The sequence below is a fragment of the Balaenoptera acutorostrata genome, chromosome 15, assembly GCF_949987535.1.
Source record: "Balaenoptera acutorostrata chromosome 15, mBalAcu1.1, whole genome shotgun sequence".
NCBI classification, from domain to species: domain Eukaryota; kingdom Metazoa; phylum Chordata; class Mammalia; order Artiodactyla; family Balaenopteridae; genus Balaenoptera; species Balaenoptera acutorostrata.
In genome coordinates, this window is record NC_080078.1 from 31,688,155 (window position 1) to 31,707,838 (window position 19,684).

At 51.1% G+C, this 19,684-nt stretch overlaps 1 protein-coding gene across 1 annotated transcript in view; it reads left to right on the top strand.

Moving 5' to 3' along the window:
* Positions 1–13,646, top strand: part of USP7 (ubiquitin specific peptidase 7) — a 55,682-nt gene extending 42,036 nt beyond the window's left edge. Inside the window, exons 12-31 of the mRNA XM_057528997.1 lie at positions 671–780; positions 2,062–2,218; positions 2,981–3,125; positions 3,394–3,524; positions 4,194–4,328; positions 4,700–4,801; positions 4,982–5,087; positions 5,872–5,964; positions 6,055–6,122; positions 6,460–6,560; positions 7,428–7,581; positions 8,193–8,260; positions 8,734–8,842; positions 8,937–9,014; positions 9,735–9,835; positions 10,633–10,732; positions 12,191–12,310; positions 12,465–12,536; positions 12,664–12,754; positions 13,069–13,646. Coding sequence (XP_057384980.1) covers positions 671–780; positions 2,062–2,218; positions 2,981–3,125; positions 3,394–3,524; positions 4,194–4,328; positions 4,700–4,801; positions 4,982–5,087; positions 5,872–5,964; positions 6,055–6,122; positions 6,460–6,560; positions 7,428–7,581; positions 8,193–8,260; positions 8,734–8,842; positions 8,937–9,014; positions 9,735–9,835; positions 10,633–10,732; positions 12,191–12,310; positions 12,465–12,536; positions 12,664–12,754; positions 13,069–13,175 — 2,148 coding nt within the window. The 3' untranslated portion in view covers positions 13,176–13,646. The remainder of the gene's footprint in view (positions 1–670; positions 781–2,061; positions 2,219–2,980; positions 3,126–3,393; positions 3,525–4,193; positions 4,329–4,699; positions 4,802–4,981; positions 5,088–5,871; positions 5,965–6,054; positions 6,123–6,459; positions 6,561–7,427; positions 7,582–8,192; positions 8,261–8,733; positions 8,843–8,936; positions 9,015–9,734; positions 9,836–10,632; positions 10,733–12,190; positions 12,311–12,464; positions 12,537–12,663; positions 12,755–13,068) is intronic.
* Positions 13,647–19,684: the final 6,038 nt, after the last annotated feature.

Here is a 19,684-nt window from a genome sequence, read left to right on the forward strand (position 1 = left end):
CAGCTGTGCTGAGGGCCGCCGATGGCCTGGCGGTGACTGGCTTTGGCAAAGGCTCATTTGAGTGAGGAATGAGCTGGCTGAGGTGGAGAGAGGAGTGAGGCTGGGCCCCTCCTCCAGAGGCCTTGTTGGGGGCTGTCCTTTGGCCCAGAGGCTGGTGACGCCTGGGCAGAGGCTGGGACGGTGGTCAGAGGGCCTTGCTGATACTGAGTCGGAGTGGTTTTCAGAAGCAGGAGTGAACAGTCAGCACTGACCGTGCTTGCGGGGAAGGACGGCGGTCACGGGCAGTTCTCCCAACCCAGACCGTGCTCGTCTTACTCTGTTCCGGTGTCCGTAGGCACATCTCATTCACATAATCATAATCCTCTGCTTTTCCATTTGATTTTCCCGTGTTTCTCCAGAATTTTCGTAGTGTTTAATGACTGTGTTAATAGGGCAGCAAGTGACTGAGCCGTAATTTACTTAACTGTTCCCCTGTCGCTGGACATCAAGATAGAGTATAATGCAAACTAAGAGGAAATCACACACACAGAACATTTAAAGACACCCTGTGTCCGTCTCCCCACCAGAAGTTCCCAACGTGTTCCACCCTTGCTGTGAAACGCTGTTGCTTTTGTTGCTTCGAGAAATAAGTAGAGGTAAACTAAACCTGTGCTTCTTTTTCAACGTTCAGGAAGCAGAGAAAGGTGTGAAATTCCTAACATTGCCACCAGTGTTACACCTACAACTGATGCGATTTATGTATGACCCTCAGACGGACCAAAATATCAAGATCAACGATAGGTAATCTAGAGTGGGATGTGAGAGTTAAGATTTACCCATCGTCCTGATTTAGGGGGTTAGTCTCAGTGCTTTGTTTAGTTTTTCTGTTTTCGGTCTCATCTCTGATTTATTTAGGTTTCCTCTCTGCCGAGGTGTCCCAAGAACTGTGCTTTTAAAGGGATAATTTCAGGGGCTGCTTCCTCTGTATCTCCTCCTCAGGGAGCCCCTCTGTCTACACTGTGGCAGACTGAAGTCTGTGGAGGAGAGGGTGCTTTCTGCTGCACAGGCGTTGGTTTCCCCAGAAGTGGCATTTGCTATTATTACTCTATTGGTTTACATAGGATTCTCCAATATGTTGTTATCTCTCAGTTGGCATAGGCTTATAGAATGTGCTAGAATCCTCAGGAATGCTGGCGTAGGTGGGCGTGTCCCCCATTCCAGGTGTTTTCTAGATCCTTAAAGTACCAGTTAAAAGGTTGCTGCCACACACTGCTTTGTCTGGTTCAGGAGACAGAACTTGCACCCTGATTAGTTGGAGCAGTAACTTTGTACTCGTTGGTCAGGGGGTACAGCCTGACAATAACCAGCCTCCTAGAGGTTGGTCAGTCACCCCTGAAACTCGGTGGAGAGTGTGACTTGATCGTATCACCTGCCACCAGCCGGGCCTGCTCATCTGTTCTTGCCCTTTTCCGTGGGGTCTCTTGAGACAGCAGACCAGCAGCCTGCAAGCTAGGCCCAACCTGCTGGTGTGCTTTGTTGGGTCCTCACCTTGGTTTTCTTTCTATTTTTATTGGAATTAGTTGCCAACATTTTTTCAGATCGTGAGATTTCACATAAAAGTCCAGATTTCTGGCATCTGGCATTCAGAACACTTGGCCGTGCCGGGTGGCAGCTGCCCCTCCACGCCCAGGCTCGTGCTCTGCTCGGCACCACGGTCCTCCTGCACCCACCGCCCGCTCTTCCTGCCTCTCAAGGCCCCCCCCCCCCCGTTCATGACAACATTTGGAAATATCCACATCCTAGAAAAGTCAGTGTGTTTTTGTCACAAGACTGACTGTTATGTAATATCCTGGAATTTAAAATTCCGTTAGGTGTGTCAGTGCTTTATAGGTATTTTTCTCAAATCAAGCTTCAGATTTTGTTGACGTGTGAATAATTTGTTGTGATGAGTAGGAGCTGCCCTTTCCAAGTAAAGAGGAGCCAGTGAGTTAGAAGGTCTAGCAAGGAATAAAGCCTAAAGGTGAAATATTTTACGAGTAAATGAAACCTGGATTTCTCTTAAAATGTTTTTATTTTAAATAGGTTTGAGTTCCCCGAACAGCTACCACTTGATGAATTTTTGCAAAAAACGGATCCTAAAGACCCTGCAAATTATATTCTTCATGCAGTCCTGGTTCATAGTGGAGATAATCACGGTGGACATTATGTGGTTTATCTAAACCCCAAAGGGGATGGCAAAGTAAGTGCTGGGGAGGGGGTGGGGTAGATGTGATGCTGTGTAGGGAATTCAGTGACACTCAGCTTCAGACTTGGCCTTGATAGCGAAGGATCCCTTCTTGGCCTCTGTGTCTGTATGTTCCTGATACTTCTAAAGGTGGGTAGTAAATTATGATTGTACTTGATATATACATCTCGTTATTAGTATTGAACGTTGGACCTTGCAGGATCCCTTTACGTCTACCATGAGGCACTTAGCTTCCACTTAGAATAATCACCTGTGGCCCACGCTCGTGGGCCTGCACTGGTTGTGTGTTATTGCACGTGCCCCGTTACCCGCGCGATGTAACGCGCGGTCTTGGCCTGGTTCACGTGGATCCCATCCCGTGATCCTCACCAGGAGGAGCAGATGGGGGTCTCGGGGTCTGTGTCCAGGGCCACAGGGCCAGTGAGGAGCAGAGCCAAGGTGGAGCCCGCCCGGCTCGTGCTGAGGGGGGTGAAGGCGGGACGCTCGTGGCACCAGATGAGGAACCTGTAACCGTAGGGTTAGTGCCATTTAAAACGACTCCATCCGCGGTGGGCAGAGATGGAGCCTAGGCTTCAGCATAGGCTGTTTGAGTACATGACAGAAATTGCCCGTGGACGGGTGTTAGCAGTTCTCCGGAGTGTGGGGTGCGGGCGGCGGAAGTGCTGGCAGCTCCGTGAGGGTCGCCCGAGGCAGGTCGCGCCGCCGCCTACTTGTGTGCTCCTCCAAGCGCCGTGTCTCTGCTGCTCCCCGTTGCAGTGGTGCAAGTTTGACGACGACGTGGTGTCCAGGTGTACGAAGGAGGAGGCCATCGAGCACAACTACGGGGGCCACGACGACGACCTCTCCGTGCGGCACTGCACCAACGCCTACATGCTGGTGTACATCCGGGAGTCGAAGCTCAGTGAGTGGGGCGGGCGCGTCGTGCCCGCACCGGGCCCCGAGTCCCGCCCGCTGGGGCATTTCATACCACGTGACAGTGGACCTAAGCGAGAGCCACCTGTCCAGACACTTCCCTGCTTATGCTGCCTTACAGCATCATCTAGAAGCAGCCGGATTGGGCTTGCGGGTTTGCATGTGGACCCAGGGTGCCAAGTAATTTTACTTAAAGGGTGGCTTTATTTGTGATGACGTAGCGCACAGAAGTGAAGGGAGATGTGTTTGTCCTGCAGGTGAGGTTTTACAAGCTGTCACCGACCATGATATCCCTCAGCAGTTGGTGGAGCGATTACAAGAAGAGAAGAGGATCGAGGCGCAGAAGCGGAAGGAGCGGCAGGAAGCGCATCTCTACATGCAAGTGCAGGTCAGCCTCCGGGCAGGCGCCAAGCTGCTCCGCAGGCCGGGGCGTCGGCCGCGGGTCTGGGCGGCCCCGTGTGCGTGCGACTGAGGAACTGCAGGCCAGTTCCCTCACCGTTGGGAATGTTCTTTCCAGTTCAGGGTATGGGCTTAGATGTGAGAGGTACTCAGGCTGCCAGAGCAGCGGTGTCTTAGTGTTTAGAAAACATGCAGGGGACCAGAGAAGGAAGGGCGAGCAGAACCCAGATGAGGCCTGGCAGGGAGAGCTCTGGCAGCTGGGGGGTGGGGGGTGGACTGCCAGGTGGTTTTGGTTGCAGTTAGGAAACAGGCATTTGTTTTAAGAAGTTGATTGACTACCTGGAAAAAAAGGTACATGTGCATCCTGGCTTTATAATATTTGGGGATCACCATCCAGATGGATTTCTAGTTGATGTTTATGGATGAGCTTAGAATGGCCGCATGGAAATATGTAGGGTTTCCAAATATTCATACCTGATTTAGTTCTTGGTCATTTTGGTGCTTTTCTGCTTGGGTCTTCTGTAGAAGGTTCATTAAAGCAAAAGACTAGTTGTTTTTATTTTTAGCATTTGAACCTTGGTTTTAATCAGCGTGACCTGGTTCTCTTTTGTCTGTTAGTGGTGTAAACTCCATTCTGCATTTTCCTGCCTATTTGCAGATTGTTGCAGAGGACCAGTTTTGTGGCCATCAAGGAAATGATATGTACGATGAAGAAAAAGTGAAATACACTGTGTTCAAAGTGTTGAAAAACTCCTCGCTTGCTGAGTTTGTCCAGAACCTCTCTCAGACCATGGTGCGTGCCCTGTTGATCGTTCTCTCTCCTTTTTCATAGCTGGACCCTGGAGGGTCCTGCCCTTGGAGGCAGGCGCCGTGTCCAGGCGCCACCTGAGAGTGAGCTTGGGACCAGAGTTCCGTCCCTTCCGGGTTGTGCCCTCTGGCATCTCCCCTCATCTCCCCCTCCTCCCCCCGCCTCCCCCTTAGTAAAATGGGCTTGAAGTTCTGGGACACCAGAGATCCCGAAGGCCAGGTCACTGTTGCCCACACCAGCAGGGAGACCTGTAATCATGATTTTTTTCCCCTTATAATCATAGAATCATTACCTTGATGTAGAATTAAAATATAAGCTGATTTTGCTTTGATTAATTTAACTGTAATTCTTTCCAGGGATTTCCACAAGATCAGATTCGACTGTGGCCCATGCAGGCAAGGAGCAATGGCACCAAACGACCGGCCATGCTGGATAACGAGGCCGACGGCAGCAAGACGGTGAGTGTGGCGGTCTGGTCTGGTCTGGTCTGGCCGTGCGCGGCAGGCACCGCGTGCCCTGCAGTCTCCCCCTCGGTCCAGTTACATAGAGTTGGATCTTGTCTTCAGTACTTGAATATAGTTTTTCACTCTCACTTAGCCATTAAAATCTTCTAAGCCCAGCATCTCTTTTGGGAATAGATGATTGAACTCAGTGATAATGAAAACCCTTGGACAATATTCCTGGAAACAGTTGATCCGGAGCTGGCTGCTAGTGGAGCAACGTTACCCAAGTTTGATAAAGATCGTGAGTGCCTCCCCCCAGCCCAGCACCTCCAGAGAGTGGAGTTTTATTCCCGGAGTGTCGTTCTAAACGCACAGGGTTAAGTGTTCTTCCCTTGCAAAGAAATCTTGTTAATCCCCAAAATGCTCGCGAAACATCCACCGTGTTCAAGGCTTCTTGATGAAGTCAAATCAGACCGACTGTGGGTTGTAGCGTCCTGGCAGGTGAGAAGGTGGCAGCAGCGTGGAGTCCAGCACGTTCCGTGTTTTGCTAATCACGCTGGTCTTGTATATACTTGACAGATGGTGTAGAGCAGGGGTTGCTGTCAAGGGCCAGATAGTGAATATTTCATACTTTGTGGGCCATACCGCCTCTGCCTGCTATTGTAGCTACTAAGCGGCTATAGAGATTAGGTAAAAGAACTGTCTTCCAGCGCAACTTTATTTACAAAACAGGTGGGTCCAAGATTGCTTATTTGTATTACTTCAAGTGGTCACTTCTCCGGCAAGGACACAGACACAACCTTTTAACAGATACTTCCATGGTAAAACACTCTGCTAGCGAGTACCAGGTCTTAAAACTAGGTTTCCTAAATTCTGTGCACTCATTCTCATCTTTCCTGCTTCAAATGCAGTGTTTCCCATGGGTTTGAGGTTTGAAATGATGCCTCAGACCTAGGGATCAGCCTCTTAACAAACTTCATTGCACACAGTAACTTTTAGGTGCCCTAAGGTGTCATTTCAGTTGCTATTTCTTAACTTTGCACTGACCAGAAGATCCTAACAAAGCCTGTTTATTAACCTTGTAGATGATGTGATGTTATTTTTGAAGATGTACGATCCCAAAACACGGAGCTTGAATTACTGTGGGCATATCTACACACCAATATCCTGTAAAATACGTAAGTCTGGCAGCACTCACCTTCTGAGTTGATTTTGCCAAAGTCTCAGTGTATCACAGCTTTGAAATTCTTCATTTTTCTTGAACCTAGGTGACTTGCTCCCAGTTATGTGTGACAGAGCAGGATTTATCCAAGATACTAGTCTTATCCTCTATGAGGTTTGGATCCTTATTTTTCTGTAATCAGCACATGGTTAGTGGTTTGGGGAGGACTTCTTCTGCTTCTTTTGCTAGCCCTGCATTTGTTGTGTCAAGACCACAGCTAAGTGGGGCCTCGGGTGATCCTGAGTCACGATCCTCTCTGTACATTTCTGATGTTTGATGTTTCCCTCTTTAGGGTCAGTGATTATTATATCCTTATTACTAGTATTTCCTACTATTTATTCAAAATGTAGGGCTGATGGAATTGGGTATAGAGAAAATACATACAGTGTGTGGCCATATTAAACATTGGACAGACGTTGCATTGTTAACCGTGTCCTTTCTTTTACTGTAGGAAGTTAAACCGAATTTAACAGAGAGAATTCAGGACTATGACGTGTCTCTTGATAAAGCCCTCGATGAGCTAATGGATGGTGACATTATAGTGTTTCAGAAGTACGTACTTTTTGAAGTTATCTCTTTGTACTAAAATCAGAAGTCCTAGAACCAGGAAACGATTCTCTAGACCCTGAGTCACGTTTTGTTTGACGTTGACAGCAGTTGGCCTTCTCTGGGTTTTGGAATTAGGGGTGGCAAACATTTTCCTCATCGAATGCTCTTATTTCCCAAAAATGTCTACAGCGAGCATGACAACTATTAGCAGGAGGGCAAAGGTCTTTAGGGAATAGCAAGGTTGTTTTCTTTCCTTGAAAACATGAAATTCTTAGAATGCGCCTACTTGGGTAATCACTTAAATCTGTGTGCATGGAAGCCAGCAGGTGTGCAGTCTGAAGGCAGCCTGATGATGCACTCGGCCTTTTCCTTGCTCTGGAAGCCGTCTTGCCTGGGCAGGGCAGCCCTGAACACTGGCCACACGGAGGCTGCAGGGCCCGGTGGCCAAGAGCAGGGGTGGCAGACCTCTCGTTTAAGGGCCAGGCAGTAAATATTTCAGGTTTAGCGACGACCCGGTCCTGCAGCCTTCGCAGGAAAGTGATAACCTGCCAAGTCCCGGTCGGGGAGTAGACTCAGCACAGCCAGCAGGGTGGGCCCCGCAGTGCATCCTGAGTCCTCTCCCTTGTCTGCGGAATGAGAGGGTGCTGTTCTGTTTCGGGAGCGAGATCGGGAACGGAAAGCAGCCAGCCCTGCGCGTGGCTCGGCGCACACCTTCTGTGCACGATCGCCTTTGCCTGGTAGCCGGGCAGGCTCCCAGCATCGGGAAATGCTAACCTGAGTTTAGATCCACACTGCTCAGCGTCACTGTTACTTGGGAGATGATGCCCGAACCCTGGCCTGGACTTTGATTGTCTGTGTTTTTCCCCCCAGGGATGACCCCGAAAATGATAACAGTGAATTACCCACTGCAAAGGAATATTTCAGAGATCTCTACCACCGTGTCGATGTCATTTTCTGTGATAAAACAATCCCCAATGATCCTGGATTTGTGGTTACATTATCAAATAGAATGAATTATTTTCAGGTATTTGATAAAATGCTCTTTTCCCTTCAGATTCGACAGCAGAAAGACCAAGTTCTTTTTTAAAAAGCTTGCTGATGCGGCTGTGTAATGGATTTGGTCCTGGGGGAGGGGTCGCAGTCCACTGTCTGGGGAGGTCCTTGACGCAAGTGGATTGGTGTTGACGTTGCCAGGGGACCGGAAGCTCTTCTCCCCTCACTCCCCTTCCCCCACCCTCCGCCGTGTCTTCTTGCTCTTCAAAATCCTCTTGACCCCTGGCATAAGTTGCTTTCAGAGATCATAGTTTTAACAGCAACTTTGCTTCAGTTATAACATGCCAAGTATGAACCATTAAAGTCTTCAGGAAATAAATCTACAGACAGACCTCCCCAATGAAAGTGAGAAACACTTTAAAAGGTTTTCTTCCTCAGACACGCTGCTCCTGTGGTAATATACTAAGGAATATAGTTTATTCCTGTTAGATGGTAACTTTCCGGGGCATTTAAATTCAGGCTGCTTATAACAGGTTTCTTTAGGAGCACTAAGCAAATAATCAGTGATAAAGTGTATCAGCAAGTTTCCGTTTGTTCCCCGGATGTGAACCTTGCCCTCTGACTCTGGCCCTCCCTCCCCAGGTGGCAAAGACAGTTGCTCAGAGGCTCAACACCGACCCGATGCTGCTCCAGTTCTTCAAGTCTCAAGGGTGAGCCACACTCACAGATGCCCAGCGTTTGGTCTTGACTGCATGTGTTCCATAGTTCATCCAAACATCTCCAAACTAATAAGTAGCTGGCCACCTCACCCGACATGCCATTTCTTGCTTAGTTTCAGATATAGAATTGTCACCACTCACATCTTGACCACGCTACGCCAAGACGTCAAAATAATTGGCAGCCTCATCTAAAGCCAGGCTTACTCTAGAGACCTCATCCACACACCTCCCTCCCATGTGTCCGGCTGGGCCTGGCCCGGCCCGGCTTCTGTGTGCCGTGTCACCCTTGCAGAGAGTGTTGAGGTGTGACAGACGCAGGGACTTAGGACCTGGGGACAGGAGTAGTCAGAGTCCAAATTTCAAGTCTAGGTGTCAGGCCAGGGGTTTGCTTTTGTGCTCACTCACGGATATTTGTTTTAGGCAAATAAACAAGTCTTTTATTTATATGCTGTTTTCTTGTGTAGTTATAGGGATGGCCCAGGTAATCCTCTTAGACATAATTATGAAGGTACTTTAAGAGATCTTCTACAGTTCTTCAAGCCTAGACAACCTAAGAAACTTTACTATCAGCAGGTATGAGTCCAAATTAATGTAACCGTGGGTAATAAGGAGAAGGCTCGGGTTTCTGTGGAAGCATATCTAAAATGAGTCTCTCTTTTCTTAATAGCTTAAGATGAAAATCACAGACTTTGAGAACAGGCGAAGTTTTAAGTGTATATGGTTAAACAGCCAATTTAGGGAAGAGGTGAGTTTTTTCCATGGTATGAGTGTTTATTTTTATTGCATCTTGTATATTGTACCTCTCCCCCGAGACCTTGAAAACTAAAACAACCAAAGAAAGCTCCCTAAGCGGTAGCGTGTGTTAGCGGCTCGGCTCGAGAGTTTGAGAACCCCGGTGGGGGGATGAGCTCTGTCCACCCGGCCCCCGCCGCCGCCTCTGAGGCTTCAGGCAGAACGACAGTGTCAGGGAGACCCTTTCCGACTGATTGGGACCTTGCTGCTTGGCCTCGGGGCCGGCGGCAACTCCGATGGGCCCTTTGCAGATGACACAGCCTCACGCTAAGTGGGTCTTCTGGAAAGTCTGTACCTACTCAGACACCCAAGTCGTTCACCTTTCTAGCTCTGCCGGCACTGAGAGGACATCTGGGACATGTGCCATCCATGTTGTCACCTGTGTGCAGCTGTCAGGCTGAAATGACACAGTCCCCCCTGGTCCTTGTCCTCTGTCTCACCATGCTGAGAATTGGACAGCCTCTTAGTGACCTTTCAGGGGGAGAAATTCCTGAGAAGCTGTGCTGTGAGTGGCGAGCTTTTTGCCTCAAAATGGCATTTCTTAGACTGCCCGCAGTGTGGGGCGGCTCCCAGGCTTGGGCAGGTGGTCTGAGTGATGGTCGGCGGGGAGGGGCCCAAGCAGGCCCTGCGTGTGCCCTGTTTTCTGTATAGCCTTCATCTTGTTGTTTCTTAGGAAATAACACTATATCCAGACAAGCACGGGTGTGTCCGGGACCTGTTAGAGGAATGTAAAAAGGCTGTGGAACTCGGCGAGAAGGCATCAGGGAAACTTAGGCGAGTATTTCCCGAATCCCGCAGGTAGAGGCAGGGGCGGCCCTGGCCCAGCCCTGTACTTGCGCGGTGCCCCCCGCACCCCCCCCCCCCCCCCCCGCCCCGCAGGAGTTGCCATGCTCATCTTTCAGCCCATACTTTGCAACACTTTATATAAATACTTCACATTTAACCTTTTTTTTTTTGGCCCGTCTTCCCTCCCTGTGTCTCCGGATATTAATTAGCAGTAGTGCAAAAGGGAGATTCAGGTAGAAAAGCCAAGCAGAGGAAGAGTGATTCAAGCAGACTGATGAGCTGAAGCTGGAAAACGTGGGCCTTGATATTGTGTCTGAGAAAGCTGGTCACTTCTCATCTGTTTTCGCCAGTGTTCAGGCCGCAGAAAGAAGCCCCAGATTTGATGTTCAGTTTTTATTTCAGAGAGTCGGGTGCTAATCTTATCACCTTGTCTTACGGTCAGCTCGTAGGATGGAACAGCCCTTGGGGCTACTTGGTTCCCAGAATGTTTTCTTTACAAAATTAATAAAAGAATGAGGCCTTTGTTATCTCAAGGGTGAGAAACATTTCACAAGCCCTGCCCAGTTTGGAACCATAGCAAGAAAGATTTACACACGCTCCAAGGGGGTCCCCGGCCAGTGTTCTGTCTGCTCCCCAAGGATACCTGCTTTTGACATTTCAAATCTTCATAAGAAGACAAGCGAGTCTTCGTAGCTTTGTAATAAAATGACTGACGAATAGTTTTCTAGAAAGTTTTTTTTCTAGAATGAATGTATATAGTTCACGTTCTTCCTTGTTCTGCACAGGCTGCTAGAAATCGTAAGCTACAAAATTATTGGTGTGCATCAAGAAGACGAACTACTAGAATGTTTATCTCCTGCGACAAGTCGAACGTTTCGAATAGAGGTAAGCGTCCCTCTGGCTGCACCAGGGAGGAGGGTTCCTGAGCCCCGGCAGGTGGGGCGGCCGCCCGCAGCTTATTCAGGCAGTGCAGCAGCTCCTGGGAGTGGCTGTCGTTTTGTTTGTGTACCGGTAGATGAAGTGACCCCTGAGATTAGTTTAATTCTGCCAGATTTTGACAAATTGAATGTTTTATTATGATAAAATAGACCTAACCTAAAATGTACTGTTCAGTAGTGTGAGCACATTCATGTTGTCGGACAATCCTCACCGCCATCCATCTGCTTCACTGAGACTCTCACCCCGGCTTCCGACAGCCACCCTTCTACTCTCTACTACTCCAGATACCTCACTTATGTGTCCTTAAAAATTAATTTTAAGTATGGATCATCAAGCACATCTAGTCAGAAACTGGGTCCCTGTTGATTTTTAAACTGCTGAGATTTCCACAGTAACTGGAACAACTCATTATTTGGTCTCTTAAAACCCAGAGTTTTGGGACTCCCCTGGTGGTCCGGTGGCTAAGGGTCCGCCTTCCCAATGCAGGGGGCCCGGGTTCAATCCCTGGTCTGGAAACTAGATCCCACGTGACGCAACGAAAACCTAATGTAGCCAAATAAATAAATAAATTTTTGTTTTTTAAAAAGTTTTCTTTCTTTTAAATTTATTTATTTATTTTTGGCCGCGTTGGGTCTTCGTTGCGGTGCACGGGCTTCTCATTGCGGTGGCTTCTCTTGTTGTGGAGCACGGGCTCTAGGTGCGCAGGCTTCGGTAGTTGTGGCTCATGCGCTCTAGAGCGCAGGCTCAGTAGTTGTGGCGCACGGGCTTAGTTGCTCCACAGCATGTGGGATCTTCCTGGACCAGGGCTCGAACCTGTGTCCCCCTGCATGGGCAGGCGGATTCTTTTTTTTAATATATAAATTTATTTATTTTTATTTTTGGCTGCGTTGGGTCTTTGTTTCTGTGTGCGCGCTTTCTCTGGTTGCAGTGAGCGGGGGCTTCTCTTCGTTGCGGTGTGCGGGCTTCTCATTGAAGTGGCTTCTCTTGTTGCAGAGCATGGGCTCTAGGCGTGCAGGCTTCAGTAGTTGTGGCATGCGGGCTCAGTAGTTGTGGCATGCGGGCTCAGTAGTTGTGGCTCACGGGCTGTAGAGTGCAGGCTCAGTAGTTTCCGCGGCATGTGGGATCTTCCCGGACCAGGGCTCGAACCGGTGTCCCCTGCATTGGCAGGCGGATTCTTAACCACTGTGCCACCAGGGAAGTCCCCAGAGTTTTCTTATAAGCTTAGATATCTCTCCTGGCTCTAAACTCTAATTATTCTAACAAGCCCCAAACATGACATTTTGGCAAAAATCTGACCTAGCTTCCCTTGTTGGAGGAGCGAGTAAGAATTAAGAATTAAAATGTGGCGCTGTGTTTGCGTTAACTGAATTTCTCAACCCCTTGTGTTAAAAATGTGTGTCCCAGGAGATACCTTTGGACCAGGTAGACATAGATAAGGAAAATGAGATGCTGATCACAGTGGCGCATTTCCACAAAGAGGTGTTTGGGACGTTCGGGATCCCGTTCTTGCTGAGGATACACCAGGTGAGGCGTCCTTCTGCTAAGAGGCGGAGTGTCTCGGGTCGGGGCCTGGGCGCTCGTGCTCTGGGTTAGTGTTGCCCAGTGGGGTTCCTTCCCCGGGGCGGCGGCACAGGAGGGCATGAGCTGTGTGAGCACACGCGCCCTTTGTCGTTCGCAGGGCGAGCATTTCAGAGAAGTGATGAAGCGGATTCAGAGTCTGCTAGACATCCAGGAAAAGGAGTTTGAAAAGGTACGCGCTTCTTGGATACTTGCGAGTAATTTGTCGGGCGGGATGCTAAAGTCTTGACTTTTTTTGCCAGAGGTGTGAGCTTTGCTAGTGTTTGGAATTAATGGCGTTTTCGGGTTTTGTCTCTCAGTTTAAATTTGCCATTGTGATGATGGGCCGACACCAGTACATAAATGAAGATGAGTATGAAGTAAACTTGAAAGACTTTGAACCTCAGCCTGGTAAGAGCCCTCCCACAGTGAAGAAGCAGGTAGTAAGTGGCCGGGAGGCCAGCAGCCCTGGGTTCGAGTGGCGGCCTTGTATTTCTCCAGCTGGGAGATTCGGCCTTGTTTTCCTCATCTGTAGAACAGGGAGGAACGGCAGCCTGTAACCGATGAACTTGGCAGGCATCACACAATGGCCCAAAAAACTAAGGTCCCAGGGGAGACGGTGCCGCCATTGGGAGCCCCGAGACCTCGGTTGGGGATGCAGGTGCCCTCGCTCCGGGGGCCCAAGCCTGGCCTCTGTGGTCTCAGTTGCTTTCTCTCCCCGCCAGGTAACATGTCTCACCCTCGGCCTTGGCTAGGGCTCGACCACTTCAACAAAGCCCCAAAGAGGAGTCGCTACACATACCTGGAAAAGGCCATTAAAATCCATAACTGACTTCCTCCCCTGGCGGGCGGGCGAGGCGGACCGCGGTGGGTGTGCCCTTCAACAACAGCCAAGAACTCTGGTGCGCGAGCACTGTCCCAAGTCTTCAGCAAGAGGATTTGCTGCTGGTGTTAATTTTATTTTGTTGAGGCTGTTCAGTTTGGCTTCTCTGTATCTATTGATTGCCCTTTTTGAGCAAAATGAAGGTGTTTTTATAAAGCTTGGATGCCAATGAGAGTTATTTTATGGTAACCACGATGCAAGGCGCTGTCAGCGTGTCGGGGAACAGCCGGCGGGCGCGGCGCTGGACAGGCTCGGCTGTCCCCCCACCCCGGGGCCCGGCCGCCAGCCCCACAGCTAGTAAGTCTTCTGTTTAGGCTCGTCTGACGTCTTTCCCTCAATTATACTTTCAATGACCTTTTGTGCATCTGTAAAGGCGAAACAGAGAAACTCACAACCTAATAAATAGCGCTCTTTCCTTCACTCGTGTATTGTCGCCCCTTCCTCGGTCTCCCCAGCTGCCTGGGTCTTTTTAATAAACTCGTCTCCCTTCCGTCAGCCACCGCTGTCCTGCAGCCCGTTTGCAGAGTGGATGCACTGAATACAGGCCTGACAGACACTTTGGGGGTCTTTTTATTAAATTGAAAACGCTGTTCAATACAATTAAGGTGTACTATGCTGCCTCTCGGCAAACCTAACGATCTCAAGAGTTCATTCGAGCAGGTGAAAAAATTATAAATAGACTTGTCTCCTTAAAACGGAACAGGCGGAACCAAGAAAGGAGGGCCTTTTAGCAAAGAGGGCATGCCCACTGGTGTTAGCAAGTTGTTGACTTTGTATAAAAAAGCTAAATAAAAAAGAGAAAAAAAAAAGGAAAATTGAAATTGTATATTTAATGAATGAACATGTACAATTTACCACTGGGAGGAGGTGGCATTTTGTCGGGTGAATCTAAGTGACTTTCACTGATGTTGATATTCATTGTGTGTAGTTTTCTTTCAGTCCGGCCTTTTCCTTTGGAGCTGACGCCAGCTGCGTGTCTAGTTTTGAGTGCAGTAAAATAGAATCAGCAGATCACACTTATTTTTCATCCTTTTCCAGTATTTTTTGTTTGTTTCTGTAGCAGCAGTGTACACCAACTCTTCCTGTATATTGCCTTTTTGCTGGAAAATGTTGTATGTTGAATAAAATTTTCTATAAAAATTATAACTCAGTGAGTGACGTGGAAGTTGAGGGAGATTTCTGCTCTCCCTGCAAATAGGCCTGGGGAAACTTTTCCTTTATAACGAGGTTTTCAGGGGGTTTTTTGTTTTTGCCTCTGATTCATCCCGTTTAAGTTTAAGAAATAAAAAGTTTTTCCGGGCAGGAACCAAGTACAATAAGATGACCGGAAATACTGAAATGGTGGAAGGCGTGGCCCAGAGGTGGTGGCCTTGCATCCCGCGCCTGGCGCACTGTGTCCCTGGGCTGCTCTCCACCTGGGGGGCACTTCCTGCCCAGGTGCCCACGGTGACCATAGACAGTGCCACCCGCCCCACCCTCCTGCGGAAAGTCATTCTCCGGGTGCTCGACTTTGAACGTTGAAGTATTGATTTCCTTTAGGTTTTGGTTTTGGCTGAGGGTTGATCATAGTCTTAGGTCGCGGAAACTTATTGTCGAGTTATTAAACGGCTTTCCCCAAAGGCCTGTCATGACGTGGACGGTCAGCAGGCAGCGCATGCGATTTACTGTTCCATTCCCTCCCAGTTATGGCCTTGAGTCCGAGTTCGTAAAACTGACGGGGGTGGTGGGAGGGGTGGAACCTGAAGAGGACCGCCTTTCACACGGCTCGCTCTGGACCCTGAGGCTGCTGCGTCTTCCCCTCAGGTCCCCAGAACCACAGGGTAACGTTGAAGAGGGGCTTGGGTTCGCCGTGACTGTACCAGAAGCAGCAAGCTGGGAGAAAGGGTCTCATTTTAAAAAGTAAAAGAGCACACTGCATTTGCAAACATACATTCCAAATGTCAAGATGGAACCGTAGATCCCCCGGTTTTGGGTGGGTGATGCTGTGGCATCTTTGCCGCTCTCGGCCTTTTTGTTGTGACTGCTCACTGCCCGATAGAATGTCCGCCGTTGGGCGGCGGGTGCTCCATCGGCCCTGTCCAGCGGGGGCGCCATGAGCCCCAGGTGTCCGCTGAGCACCTGAAACGTGGCTGAAGTAGCAGAGAGTGAGTCTTCACTGATTGAATTTTAAATTGCCACACGTGGCTCAGGCGTTCCAACCACATTTTCCTCGCTTTGTGTGTCTTTACAGTGATTAGCTCCCTCGAGTTGTCGAGTTAATGTATGATATATAAAACGCTCACTCTGTGAGGCCTGGAACCCGGCCTCCGGCGGCCCTGGAGGGGGCGGGCTGAGCAGGGTGGTGTCTGCAAGTTCAGATGCAGGGTCCCAGCTCATCGCAGCTTCAAGGGGCCACTGACCCACCCGAGGGGCAGGCACCGTTGTTGATGGATAGATCCAGGGATGGGCGTTCACAGCACGATCCTGCCCAGTATGATGGATGTTCTGAGTTCGTCCTAAGACATTGGGAGAGAGAACCCACACTCAGCCCCCCTGAAGCCTAATCCTGCCCGCTTCCCACCGGTACAGAGGAGGTGCCCTCGTCCGTTCAGACCCAGTGCCGCAGAGGGTCAAGGCTGCTGCTGGGGGGCTGGTTCGTTTCACCCCGTCATGGGCAGGCAGGTGGTAGAGGGTGACCGTCCGGCCAGGCCCCTGTGTGCCCTCCCGGCCTTGTGACCAAGGCCGCCGCCTCGCCTCTGGCCGCCCTGCCCAGCCTTGCTCCAGGCTGGAAACAGCGGGAGGTGTCCCCAGCGCCCTGCCTGCAGCTATGCCACGCCCCGCAGCCCACTCCTGTGCTGGGAGGGGGGCGGCGGAGCGGTTCCGTGTCTCCGCTCCGGGGGGCAGTGGTCCTGTAACGGCCGTCGTCGCCGATGAGCACACCACATGCGGCCGGCAGCGAGGCGTCTGGGCCACCCGAGTGACCACGATGGGGATTCTGAGTTAATCCGTCAGGCTGGGCTCTCGGGGCCTCTGCTGAGTGCAGAGCTGGCTTTGAGACCCGCATTCACTGCCCCCTCTTTCCAGGTATCCGAGCCGGCCTCCCTGCTGGAAGGAGGGGCCCCCCACTTTGAGATGAGAGCCGCGGGAGAGGGGGACAGAGTGGCCGCCTCCCCCTGAGCCCTGGGCCCTCCTGGCCAGCCCCAGAGGTTGGTGCAGACAAAGCAGGAGCGTGGGGAAGCCTCAGGGAGAGAATGGGGCTGCGACCCCACGCGCCCCAGCCTGAGCCTACAGTGAGGTCTCGGGACCCAGAACCAAGGCCTCAGACGTCAAGGCTAAGAAATGGGAACGGTGGTTTAGGTCAAGTTGTACAAGGCAGTGAAGGATGAGGCCCTGGGATGATGGGAACTGGCCGGGCCGGGCCAAGGGGACAGCCCGACATCTGCTGAACCAGGGACCTGTGCAGCTGGACCGTCGCAGTTTTCAGGAGAAGCCAAAAATCGGGATTTTTTTTAAACGTTGGCAAGTGTCTCTCCTGACACTGGGCAGTCTAAGTCAGAGTGGCCTGGGGTGGCTTTGTGGGCTCGCAGAGGGCTGCTGCGGAGCTGGGCCGGACCTTGTGGGCGGCGCATGGACCACGGTGACCGAAGCAGGCCTGTAGAGGAGGGCCCAGGACACCACCCGCACAGCCAGCACTGCGTTTGCCACAGCACTGAATGTTCCTGCCTGTAGACCTCTCTGGGAATCCGGGTCAAACCCGGCAAGTAGCCTGGCAGGCGCAGAATCAGACTCCGGGCTGGAGCTCTGCAGGCGTGTCCGGGTCCTGTTCCGGTTCTGGCAGAGCCAACCAGGCCCCATGACCGTCGCCCGCCTGGCCTGGGTGCCTCTGCAGGACTGTGGTCCTCCAAACCGCAGATTGGCCAAGTCCCAGGTCAAGACCTCGTCCTCTGGGGAGTGGTGGCCAGTGGGCCCGCCTGGCCTCCCTTCCCATCAGTACACGTGGGACCTAGATGGGTGGCCACCTGCCTTGTCGACACAGGTCCACTTGGCGCCCCATTCTGATTTATTACCAATGAGAAGTTGGTTCCCAGGATGCCTAGTTTATGTCAGACGCTTCATCTTCTAACCCTAAAAATCTTAAGGTAGGTCCCTGTTTGGATGTGGAAACCAAGGCTTCCCGTACTGCAGCTAGTGCCACCCCTCGGGAGTCAGTGCTCCCCTCGGTTCTCTGGGGCATCGCGGGGGACGGGGGCGGGGCGGAGGGGCAGCTGCTGGCATCTGCTGGGGGCTGACATTCAGATCCAGAGAAATCTGTCCCCGGACTGGTCCTTTCCCCCGGCTGGTGGGACACGCCCTGCCAGCGCCGTCGCAGCAGCAGGTCTGACCACCTGAAGGCCACCGGGCTGGCCGACCCTAGTTTCCGGCTGCGCATCCAGTTACTGGATGCAGACCAGCCATCTCTCAGGTCTCGGCTTCCGCACTGCCCTCCCGGGTGGTGCTAAGCAAAACAGAGAAGCAGCTGCCACGTTTTAGTGAATAAAATGTAGGTCAGTGCCGTACTCTTCCTCCTCTGCCTCTTAATTCTCCTACTTCTCTGCCCCTTCTCTAGGAAATTCCTTTTCATTGAAAGGATGAGTGAATAATATTTGTTACATTTTGCAAAGTAAAAAAAATTCCTTCGGGGAATTCCTTGGCGGTCCAGTGGTTAGGACTCCAGGCTCTGACTGCTGAGGGCCCAGGTTCGATCCCTGGTCGGGGAAGTAGAATCCCATAAGCTGCGGCACGGCCAAAGGAAAAAAAAATTTTTTTAAAGATAAAGACAGCAAGGGGAAATGCCCCATGATAAAAATTATTAAAAAAGAAAATCCCTTCGTGTGCCCTTTAGCCTATCCTGTGCCCAGCCTCACCCCCAGGCAGACCACATGGTACCCAGGAGGGATCCTGCTCATAAGCCAACTTGGGGCCTTTTTTTTTTTTTTTTTAACATCTTTATTGGCGTGTAATTGCTTTACAATAGTGTGTTAGCTTCTGCTTTATAACAAAGTGAATCAGCTATACATATTCATGTATCCCCGTATCTCCTCCTTCTTGCGTCTCCCTCCCACCCTCCCTATCCCATCCCTCTAGGTGGTCACAAAGCACCGAGCTGATCTCCCTGTGCTATGCGGCTGCTTCCCACTAGCTATCGATTTTACATTTGGTAGTGTATATATGTCTGTGCCACTCTCTCACTTCGTCCCAGCTTACCCTTCCCCCTCCCCGTGTCCTCAAGTCCATTCTCTACGTCTGCGTCTTACTATTCCTGTCCTGCAACTTGTGGCCTTTTAAATCCTAAAAATCCTTTTAAGTCCTAAACATCTTGTTAAGATGGTTCCTGTTTGGATGTGGAAACCGAGGCTTCCCATCCTGCAGCTAGTGCCAAAATTCCTGCATTTGCCAAATTCCTGCATAGCGGCCTTTGCAGTACAGAAAAGCTACTGCGCTGTAGCCATGAAGGAATTTTAAGGATTAAACCTCTTGTTGGGAATTGGGCACAGAGATTTGAGAAGATTTGCTCCCCCATCCCAGCTCCCATAAACTCACCTGTCCCCGCCAGGCCCTGGGGGCACCAGGGCCTGGGGAAAGTGACAGAGACCCAGGAGTGAGCGATGGGGCTGGAAGGAATAGGCGGAGAGAGAAGGGGGCAGGCAGGGCCTTCCAGAAGAGGCCAGCGGAAGAGTCAGGACACATGGGTGAATGGGTGAACGGGCCACTCTTGGTTGTGGGCGGCTGGAGCGCAGAACAGGGGAGGGAAACAGGAGCCACAGGTGGCCTCAAAGGGACCCCGTGTTGAAAGTCTGGTCTCGAGGATGATGAGGCAGGTGTCACAGCTGAAGGTACTGATTCCTCCCCGTGATCCTTGAGCTTACCCTGTGACAGCCACTGGACACAGGTGAGGACCAGAAGGAACGGTCAAGACCTGGGGCTGGGAGACCCATTGGGGGCGGTTGCCTCCTTCAAGAAAGAGTGGGGTGGGATAACGGGGTGGCGGGGGGTAGAAATCATTGTAGTGCAGAAAGGACAGGACCCAAGGGGAGGGCTGTGTGATGCAGGAGGTGAGGCCAGAAATCTCAGGAGCGGCATGAGCAGGGAAGGGGCCCAAGACAGGACGCTGGGGGGGCACCAACCTGACAGGGTATGCTGAGGGGGTACACAGGACGTGGCCAGAGCATCACTGCAGGACAAGGGAGAGGACAGAGAGGGTCAGGGGCTGCAGAGTCCAGGCAGGTAGGAAGGAGGACAAAGTGCCTGGTGGATGTGGGCTTCAGCAGCGGGACGTCACAGGCTCTGTGCGAGGAGTGAGTGGCAGATGGGGCTGTGCGGGTTCCCCAGCTGGAATTGCAGAGATATTTTCACGAAGACGCAGAAGTTTGAGCTGATGGGAAGGAGCCGGGAAAGAAAGATGAGAGCTGATGCGTGGACTGTGGTTTCTGAGGGCTCAG